At 38.9% G+C, this 11,360-nt stretch overlaps 1 protein-coding gene across 1 annotated transcript; it reads left to right on the top strand.

Moving 5' to 3' along the window:
* Nucleotides 1–1,814: 1,814 nt before the first annotated feature.
* On the top strand, nucleotides 1,815–10,595 carry LOC306988160 (uncharacterized protein). Its single transcript, XM_079592945.1, has 3 exons — nucleotides 1,815–1,862; nucleotides 2,402–2,463; nucleotides 8,819–10,595. The coding sequence occupies exon 3, from the start codon at nucleotides 8,824–8,826 to the stop codon at nucleotides 10,150–10,152; it is 1,329 nt and encodes a 442-aa protein (XP_079449071.1). The 5' UTR covers nucleotides 1,815–1,862; nucleotides 2,402–2,463; nucleotides 8,819–8,823; the 3' UTR covers nucleotides 10,153–10,595.
* The last annotated feature ends 765 nt before the right edge of the window (nucleotides 10,596–11,360 follow it).

Raw genomic sequence — 11,360 nt, 5'->3', positions numbered from 1 at the left:
ATGTAAAGCGCTTTGAGGTCTCAGAAAAAGCGCTATATAAATGTAACAAATTATAATTAATTATTGGTTCGCATTGGCGGCAGTAAGTCAGACTTGTTCCCGGTGCATGTTGGACTCCGACAGGGCTGCCCTTTGTCACCAGTTCTGTTCATAATTTTTATGGACAGAATTTCTAGGTGCAGGCAGGGGCCGGAGGGTGTCGGGTTTGGGGACAACACGATTTCGTCTCTGCTTTTTGTATGGATGATGGATGATGTTGTCGTGTTGGCCTCATCAGACCAGGACCTTCAGCGTGCACTGAGACGGTTTGTAGCTGAGTGTGAAGCGGCTGGGATGAGAATAAGCAACTCCAAATCTGAGGCCATGGTCCTCAGTCGGTAAAGGGTGGCTTGCCCACTTCAGGTTGGTGGAGAGTTCCTGCCTCAAGTGGAGGAGTTCAAGTATCTTGGGGTCTTGTTCACGAGTGAGGGAAGGATGGAACAGGAGATTGACAGACGGATCGGTGCAGCTGCTGCAGTAATGCGGTCGATGTACCGGTCTGTCGTGGTGAAAAAGGAGCTGAGCTGCGAGGCGAAGCTCTCATTTACCGGGGGTCATGACCGAAAGGACAAGATCCCGGATACAGGCGGCCGAAATAAGCCTTCTCCGCAGGGTGGCTAGGCATTCACTTAGAGATAGGGTGAGGAGCTCGGTCACTCGGGAGGAGCTCAGAGTAGAGCCGCTGCTCCTCCACATCGAGAGGGGTCAGCTGAGGTGGCTCGGGCATCTGTTCCGGATGACTCCTGGACGCCTTCCCGGGACTATGTTTCCCGGCTGGCCTGGGAACGCCTCGGTGTCCCCCCGGAAGAGCTAGAGGAAGTGGCTAGGGAGAGGGAAGTCTGGGCATCTCTGCTTAGACTGCTGCCCCCGCGACCCGGCCCCCAGATAAGCGGAAGAAGATGGTTGGATGGATGGATTATGATTTTTTTATTTTATTATATTACTTTAATATTAATTGATTTAATTTTTATCTATTTTTATTTAAGTATGCACTGTAACCATTCATCTGTGGGAAAAATCAGTTTTATACATCAAACTCAGCTGTACACTAAAACCGGTGGTTATGTTTAATGACTTTGTGAATCGAGTTTAATGAGTGTGATGAGTTAAAAAAAATTTCTAATAAATATCTCTACTGTTTTTATACATTCACGTTAATTAATTGTCATTTCCACAACACCCTGTCATTTCCACCACCGCCCTGTCATTTCCATCACCACACACACTTTTTTTAAATATTAAAAAAGTTCTCATTACACATTAAAAATGTATCCACAATTTATGAGATCATGCTCTACTTAATATAAAAATTCTATTTATTTATTTTCTAATAAGCTCTTGCCCAAACCAATATTAACTTTAAGAGTGTGGAAGGTGTACAGTTCAGCGTTTGGTCCTTAGGGCAGTTAATTTATCTCATTGACAAATGTATAATTGTTGTACATTGTGGAAAAACTGATAAAACTAGTTACAAAAATTATCTTAGACCATTCTTGAGTGGAATAAGTTATTCTATTTTTAAATAAAAGCTGTATATTGAGATGTGGTGGAAATGACATTTGTTCATTGCAGGTCGGAAAAAAATTAAAATATTTACAATTTCTCTTGTAATCTAAGTTTGTCCACTTACAGGCCTTAAAACTAGACAAATTATTTAAACTTATGAGACTGTGTTGCGTGACCTTTGAACACATTTTTTTTATTCAACTTTACAAGGCTAAAAGTGCCCGTAGTTGAAGAAACGCCCATATATGCGGTTGATTTTGCCTTTCGGCGATGACGTCATCACAAGCGCGCGCTCCTTCAGTGTCGAGACTTCTGAGGTAAACCGTTCACTCCACTTCACGTAATAGTAAAATACTCTTTACACAGTTTAAATATCATTTACGGGCACATTTCCTGATGGTTTTCATCGAGTTCGGCGCTAATTGTGTCTGCTGACTATAAACACTTTATAATAGACTATAAAATAAGCGGTTTTTATTTATCTTCATATACAAAACTGTATGATGCTAGCGAAGTTGATAAAGATGGGCGTCATTAGTGTCTGTCTTTTGTATTGCTGCTTTTTTCTGTATAATTTGAGAAATAATAATATTAGAGCACTTTTGTTGGCTTTCAGCAAAGATCTGACTCAAACAATCTGTTTATAGCAGCAAATAATTATAATAAAGTGTGTTATTGATCTGCTGATCCTGAATGGCTTGTTGAATGAGTGTTGATAGTCTATGGCTCATCTATTATCAGAGCAGCTGAAAAGCCTCTTTATTTCATGTCAATAGATCCTGTTTTCCCCTCATTCATTATGCGGATGTCTTCAGATCTGTAAACTGCCACATTAAGCTCATTTTATTGTCAACAGACTTGAGCAAACGACACGATCAGATACTGTGGTGATCAGCTTGTGACATCTGCAAGATATAGGTAAGTTGGTCCCACTTTATATTAAGTGGCTTTAAGTACTATGTACTAACATCGAAATTAAAGGTGCTCTAAGCGATCTCGGTTGTTGGCGTAACCTCTTGTTGATATTTGAATTATTATCAAACAAAACGGAGGCTAGCTAGACCCTCCTCCTCATCCACGCAATAACCCCCCAAACCCCACCCCACATCATTCTCAGGGTTGCCAACTTCGGGACTTTGGCTGGAGTGAGACTGTAAAATTTCAGTGCGCGAGAAGACAATTTTTGGTAACCCTAATTTTAAAAATGTCAGTCCTTGTTTACTTAAAGCTGCAGTCCGGCACTTTTTTGGGTTTAAAAATATCAAAAAAGACATTTTTGAAAAAAAACGTAACCAGCCAGTGTTCAAAACGATCTGCTTGCCTTACCTCGTTTCAAAACGGTAAGCTTGTAATAATGATTTTAATTCCAGTGGTACTGGTGGATTTCCGCGGGAATTTCGAGCATGTCTTTGCGTCATTACGTCACTTCTGTACACATAGAGAAGGAGTCCCCGGCTAGCGTGTGTGGATGATGGAGGTGGAGATTTAGCTTAGCACTTGGTATGGCGGATCCCGAAAGTTTAAAGCGACAATCACCAGTGACAACTGGAGATTCACCAGTTGTAAAACCCAAAGACTTCGGACTTCAGAGTGGCTACAGAAAAAATATATTTTTCACGTTTTGACGTGATATAAGCAATCGTTAGATTTAATCAGCATGATATAGCTACTGCAATGCTTCCCCCACCCCCCGAATTTGGTCAGAACAAAAGTGAATGTTACTTACTTGTTCAGATGACATTTTCCAAAGAAAATTCTAATGTTGACACTTTCAAAAAGTATACTCTGAGATTGCTGACCTCAGTAACGTTACAGTATCCACAGCGACGCGGCAGCCTCAATACATTGTGTTCATCCGCGCTGTTTCATGCCGATTTACTACCCACGCACAGTTAATAATTCCGCGAATAACTGCAATTGCAGATTTCTAACAGAGATGGCGACAAAGAGGAAAAACGACGGACTGCAGCTTTAATATAAACCCATATTTATGCAAAAAAAATGTATAATGGAATGGGAACGCTTTTTCAAAATGTACAATTAATTTATTGATTGCACTATTTTAAAAAAAGATAGAGGTGATGTTGTGCCACAGTGGCAGTTTGGCCTGCTTCACTACCTCTGCAGGAGCTCGTATCTGAAGCAGGGTTCAGGGCTGCTCATTTTCATTGTCATTGATGACAGGGTGCCATCAAGTGACAAGTCTGTTCCTGGTGTCAGTCTTGTTTAGGCCAATAACTGAAAAGGTTCGCTCAGCATCCACATTTGTGCAATGTTGGGTAAGTTACTTTTAAAAAGTAATTAGAGTTACTTCTCACAAAAAGTAACTGAGTTAGTAATTGAGTTACATCGTTACAAAAGTAACTAATTACCAGGGAAAGTAATTTAATTACTTAAAAAAATATATATAAAAAATACCCCCAATATTAAATATGTTAAATGAATGCAATGGACACTAAATATAACAAATTATTATTATAGAACATTGTATACACTACCAAAAAATGCTCTCAATATAATAGTGAACAATGTACCAACATAAATAATAATAAAATATAATATCTTGGGGTTTTATTTTTATAAGGTTATTAGCAGGGGTGCACATAACTTTTTCAGTGAGTTACTCAGGTGAGTACCAGGAGATGGTGTTTGGTACTCACCCCATAATGTAGCGTAGCCACAGCTGTCAATCATGACGTCACATTCCCGTTTTTATAGCATAAAATAACTAACTAAAACCAAACTAATTAAAAAAACGAACACTTAAATTTACATCAGCGTGGGGGGGAAAAACTACCTAAAATGATAGAAAACACCTTTGGAAAAGATTTATTTAAAGTATTATTTGATTGTTCAGATATATTTATTTGTATAAATTAAATATAATTAATCCTTATTAAAGATATTAAACAGCAGTGAATTTTCTCTTTTTATTTTGTTATTTGATCAATATTAAGTGTACAGAAGGCATTAGGTTTATTACGCACTGTCACTTTAAGACCGAGTGTGCAGATCCAATTGCACTGATGCACTGTACGTTCTGTAAAGACATAACCGACTGTGTTTACGTGAATGCTCTCCAAAACTGACATTTAGACATAATGTTGTGTGTATTTGTCCATTCAGATGCGAAAGAGAGCTCAGTTCAGTCCTTGCGCGCTGTCTATGTGCAGGACTGCACGCTTCGGGTCGCGTATGTGTGTGTGTTCGCACAGAAAAGCATACCGAATAAAGCTCTCTTTCGCGTCGTCTCTCTTATTCAGACGTTTTTTTAACGATTTGAGACATGCATCAAGCGCATGCCAACTCGTGTGCGCCGGGTAGATCAGCACGTTACAATTCAAATGTGCGCATCTACCACAAACGCAAATCAGTTCTGACTGGATCTCTCCCTAATTTCCGTCTAGTTTTTATTCGTTGACGTGGTCGTCATTTAAAACGTGAAAAAATTAAATGAACACTGCCTATGTTGCATTTTGGCGACAGTTACCCTTAAAGTACGCAAAGGCGCGTAGTAACACAAGTGGCATTACGCATTCCTGATTTTTGTCGCGCATGCGTACCTGCGTACCAGTTATGTGCACCCCTGGTTATTAGGAGGATATTTAAGCCAAATTCTAGTCGTGTTTGCCGCACGTGTTCACAACCGGTCAAACAAAAATTTTATTTGAACGTTCCCTGCAGGTTATTTTGGAGGTTTATTTTATAACCATGTAAACTAATTACAACGCGGCTGCAGATTATACCAATAGGCTACAGAGATCATCCTAATGCGGAAATGTATATTTAATTTTTAAACGAACTATATTATTCTCTCGGACACACTCGATCTCACTCGCGCACTGTCGAGCACGCTCTCGGACAACGGTACTCTCGGGAGTCGGCACACAGACTGATTAAGCAAGGCTACGTCTGTAGTGAGAAGGCACACTATTTTATTATCTCTGCTTACCTTGATTGTCATCCAAACTTTCAAACGCGCATCAGTGGCTCCGACTCCGAACCTATGCTCCGAACTCTCTCTGAACTTCTTACACGCAACTGACCTATCACGTGCAAAGGTTTTCAGCGAATCAACGATCAGAAAATACTGCCGTGAGAACGTTGTCGGCAGATGTTACAGCTGTGGGCTCAGCTAAACTCCTCCCCTGTCATTAATACACTGTGGTCTAGTCATTAGTCATCAATAGAAAATTAACGGATTGAGAGGGGAGAAAAATGGATTTTGGCGTGACATTTCTTGCCTGTGCGTGAGATCGTGAGATTGACGCTGAAAGCGTGAGAGTCACGCCAGATGCGTGAGAGTTGGCAACCCTGCATTCTTGTCGGTTATTGGCTGGAACAGTTTGTTATGTTTCGTGGTGCGGGTCGCTCTGTTTATTGCTCAGTTTGATTTGCTGCTGTTTGTGGAGCTTGGGCTCTCTGCAGAGACCGCGTTTTTTTACAGTGTGTTCAGGGGACAGGCAGCTAGCGGATAGTGAGGAGATGTTTGCGGTATGTGAAAAAAAAAATGTTTGGCCTAAAAACCAGCGAGATCGCTTAGAGCACCTTTAACAATTTGATACAATGGACTTATTGTGTACATACATGTTTTTACATTGTACTTATATTTTAAAAAATTCCAGCATGTAATTCCAGGTGTAATTAATTTATGTAATTACATTTGTAATTACACAGTTGACCCTTCCCTTACACCTTAACCCACCCTTAAACCTACCCATACCAGCACACCTGTCCCTAACCTTACCCGTATCACACCTCAATAGACGCAAAAGTGTTTTACAATACAACATGAACACAATAAGTACATAGTACTTAAAGCCACTTAATATAAGTTTCATTACAGCATTTATTTCATTAACCTGTGATTAACCGTGTTTCATATAAAAGTTAAAAAAAACTAAAGTACAATAAACAAAAACAACTCGTTTAACAGTTGGGTTATTTGTTTCTTGGCAATTTGTAAAAATATGTATATAATTTCCTTTTTAAATCTTGCATTGTTTATATTTGGTATCTTTTCATTTGTTTTTGTTTTTCAATATATATTTGCCTATATATTAATTAGTGGTAAGATAAACGTTAAAAGTTTCATTAATAGATGGATAGGTGAACATATCCTTGTGTAGATGGAGGTTCGGGTTGAATAACTAGTTCTTCTAGTGTTTCATCAGCGGACTCGCGCTCGCATTGATATGGTTAAAATCATTGTCATTGTTTACCGTCTTTAGTTTACGGTGTAGGAAGCCTCAGGAAACGCAGAGCTGTTGTTGTTATGGCAATGGGAGTTTTTGTTTTCGAAGCGCGCGCTGTACGCGGTAAACCAATCACAGCAGACTGAGCCGTCTGGCCAATCAGAGCAGAGTAGCTCACGGAAAGGAGGGATTTAGAGAGATTGATTCATTTAGCGAGTCGTTTGAGAATCATTGAAAATGTGGTGATGTGCAAATGTGTATTATGAGAAAATTAAACCGTTTTTTTTTTTCCTTTGATGCATGTAAACCTGTTGTAAGAGACTCCAAAACAACATTAGGAAACTTTAAAATATCATAATAAGGGTCATTTAAAGACTACAACAAACGGCTGGTAGGAACTACACAAGCTTCCTCCTGGGTTAGTGACATCACCAACCCTAAAATTTACATAAACCCCGCCCCCGGAACACGATTTATAGATTATCATGACAGAATATGCTAATCAATGACTAGAAGATAACTACACATAAGCTTCATAAATTCATCAACTAACCATTCAGAAATGTCCTGTTCTTCTACATGTTGTCACTTCTTCTCGAGTCTCTCCATCATTGTCTGACTCCGGTTTGAACATAAAAGGCTAAAAGTTTTTGAAGTTTTCAGTGCGTGTGTGTGTGTGTGTGGTAATATGAGCTGCTAACACACAAGCTCTTGAAGCTCCGCCCCCTGTGCCGGGAGCAGCAGCTCATTTGCATTTAAAGGAACAGACACAAAACGACCAGTGATGCGCGGGTCAATGTATAAACAACCCGCACCCGACCGACGTTTTCAATAACCCGCCCGCAACTCGGACCGCAAAAAAAAAGAAAGAAAATATTGTACCCGACCCGCTTCCTGACCCGCGTTTTTTTAAAGTAGCTATAGTAAATGCTCATCGTAGTCATTGGGCCATAGACGGAGGAACTAGGGGTGCGCATTTTTCTGAATGCTGTATGATATCGCCTAGTGTTTTGTAATAAAGGCTTGATTTATTCATTTAATTCGTTTCATTTTCTTAACAATTAAGATGCTGCATGTGTTTATCCAGTCTAATCGACGTGTGCGTCTCTCCCCCGACTTTACCAACAGAAATCCCCCCCGCCCCCTCTCAGCAAATACATAAAACTGACATTACTGAGCTATATGCGTTTAAAAGTAGCCTATTAAAATTGCACAATGGCATTGCTCAGTTCAACGTGTTGGGAAATCGGGCATTTTGTCCCGCGTCAGCTTTTAGTCAAAAGTTAATAACGCGCTCAACATTCAAAAGGTAAATAAGGATTTCCCACTGTCATCTCTGATGAGCTCGTGCGTCATCCTCGCGCAGTTATTCAGCCAATAAAGTGTAGACCTATGAATTTCATAGAACATTGTGTCTAGTACTATATAAATTACAAAGGTTTAATTGGCATCTTTATTTCAAACTAACCGACCGACCGCGACCCGAATATCATTAAAAATATTTTTGGATAACTCGTAACCGCAGGCACCCGCTCATTTTGGATCAACCCGCGCATCACTGAAAACGACACGTTTTTGCTCACCCTCAAAAAGAGACAATATTAACATGCTATATAAAAATATCTGTAGGGAATTTTGAGCTGAAACTTCACACACACACTCTGGGGACATCAGAGACTTATTTTACATCTTGTGAAAAGGGCATAATACCACCGCTTTAAAATTTAAAAAAAAGAAAACGTTCTTATTAAAATAAATTAAATATCAATCTTAGAGACTGTCAGACCTGTAACACTATTGTATAGTTTTTAAATGTTAATATTATGTTAGATAATTGTGCAGTTGATCTAATATATTTAATAGTTCTTGCCACAGAAACATGGGATTTGTGTCTATAATGTTTTAAAAATAATAATTGGAAGATCAATGTAACTCATTCATGGAAAAAGATTTATAAAATGGCATCAAAATGATCATAACTTTGGTGCATATTTCGTGTTCACTTTTTGTCTTTTCACCTTACATTTCTCTCTGATTTTTATGATTTATTTATAATGTCACTTTTTTTTTCGTTTCAGGCCTGATGGAGGAGAGTGAAGAGGAGAAACATCATCATGTCAAAACTGGAGAAAAAACTCACTCACAGACTGAAAGTAATTCTTTACTGAAAAGAAGAGACAAGAAACGTTTCACCTGCAGTCAGTGTGGGAAGAGTTTCACACACAAACCGAGTCTCAAGGTTCACATGAGGATCCACACTGGAGAGAAACCGTTCACATGTGATCAGTGTGGGAAGAGTTTCACATACAAACAGAATCTCAAGGTTCACATGAGGATCCACACTGGAGAGAAACCGTTCTCATGTGATCAGTGTGGGAAGAGTTTTGCAAATAAAGGGAACCTTAAGACACACATGAACATCCACACTGGAGAGAAACCGTTCTCATGTGATCAGTGTGGGAAGAGTTTTGCAAATCAAGGAAACCTTCAGGAACACATGAGGATCCACACTGGAGAGAAACCGTTCACATGTGATCAGTGTGGGAAGAGTTTCACACATCAAGGAAACCTTCAGAAACACATGATCATCCACACTGGAGAGAAACCATTCTCATGTGATCAGTGCGGGAAGAGTTTCACACAACAAGGAACCCTTCAGAAACACATGATCATCCACACTGGAGAGAAACTGCATGAATGTGATCAATGTGGCAAAACATTTTTGTGGGCTTCAAACCTGAAGAGCCACATGTTAGTTCATTCACAGGAGAAACCACATTCATGTTCTTTGTGTGGAAAGAGTTTTTCACGTGTGCAGAAATTAAAAGATCATCAGAAAACACATACTGGTGTAAGAAATCACTTGTGCTTTGAGTGTGAGAAGACTTTTATTACAGCTACAGAATTGAAACAGCACCAGAGAGTCCACACTGGAGAGAAACCCTACAAGTGTTCACACTGCGACAAGAGATTCAAACAGTCAGAACATCAGAAAAGACACGAGATGATCCACACTGGAGAGAAACCTTACATGTGTTTACACTGCGACAATATATTCAGGGATTTACGAAGCCTGAAAAGACACGAGAGGATCCACACTGGAGAGAAACCGTATCACTGCACTGCATGTGGGAAGAGTTTCACTCAATCATCTTCTCTACACAAACACGAGAGGATCCACACTGGAGAGAAACCCTACAAGTGTTTACACTGCGATAAGAGATTCAGTGAGTCAGAACATCAGAAAAGACACGAGAGGATCCACACTGGAGAGAAACCGTATCACTGCACTGCATGTGGGAAGAGCTTCACTCAATCATCTGCTTTACACAGTCACACAAAAAACAATCACAGTAGTTCATCTTCAGATCCAGAACTTTCAAATGTGAAGCTTCATCCTCACCAAACATGAAACATTAACGGGTCAAGCAACAAAATCTGTCCTAACCAGCGACAACGATTAACAAGGCAAAGAAACATAATCTGAATTTATCACAGTGAGTAAAGTTCATCTTTATTTACTCAACTGAGAGATTCAGATCAAAGATGGAGTTCCTCCCCAAAGAACATCGTGTTTTATTCTTGTATATAATTTTGCTGCATGATATAAATGAATGTTTAGTAAAATTAATTGTTACATTTCTTATACTGCATAACAAGTATCACTAGTAGTTTGTTTAAATATGATATAGTATTTTATATAGGAAAGCAAATGTTTTTTTTTTCCATGTACAAACTGTTCTTTCTGTAACACTTTTAAAAGAGACAGATGTATCTTTTATTTTTGCATTTTGAAGCATCACATCAGAAACGAGTGATGGAATTGCCAATAAAAATAAAAAACTAATTTTCAAAAAGGTTTTTACGCTCTCTTGAGGTGGTGTTTGACGTGTGCAAAAAAGAGTTAATGGGGATAATGGGAGATGGAAACACATTTGCTGAATAAATTCTGACGTAGCAAAAATGAAACCCATGTGACTAATCGGTTGTTTCCGCTGATGGTGTTTTATTTACTGTTGGTTACTAGGTTACCAATATCATCGTCCTCCGCTCTAACAACCTGATTGATTGTGAGCACCCTAATTTATTTATTTATTTTTTGCTTTGAAAAGTTTCGCTTCATGTTTGGATGGAAACCCAGCTAAAGTGTGTTTAGAAAACACAGATGTAAGATATACTTTGCAACTGACCTTCTTTTTTTATTCTCTTGAGAAGCTTTGCTATGATCAGGGCCAGCGCTACCTAACCTAGGCAGAGTAGGTAATTGCCTCCATAACCAAAACATCCCCCATACGCTAGTCCACCAATTAAGACGGGCAGCAAAATACTCTTTGATAGGCTCCTTGACCATTATATATATATCTCTGAATTTTCACTCACTTTTAATAAAACCAAAACACGTCACTGTTTCAAAGTCTGAATGTATGACAAGATAGTTTACACTCTAAACACTTTTACTATGATTTATTAAAAAAATTTGGTGAAACATTTTTACTCTTAAAAAATATTGATTCAATTTAAACGCAATGAAATGAATTCCATATGAACTGAGTAAATGTAAGTAAAAAAAATTAAGTAGATCTGAGTAACTGTAGGCTATTTGGTTCATTAACAAATAAA

This window comes from Phoxinus phoxinus (genome assembly GCF_949152265.1).
Source record: "Phoxinus phoxinus genome assembly, chromosome: 20".
NCBI classification, from domain to species: Eukaryota; Metazoa; Chordata; class Actinopteri; order Cypriniformes; family Leuciscidae; genus Phoxinus; species Phoxinus phoxinus.
Note: the sequence above shows the minus strand (reverse complement) of the source record. Positions and strands in the feature narration are given on the sequence as shown.

Excerpts from the sequence above, each read along its gene's own strand:
- LOC306988160 (XM_079592945.1), top strand. The coding sequence starts at position 8,824 with ATGGAGGAGAGTGAAGAGGAGAAACATCATCATGTCAAAACTGGAGAA.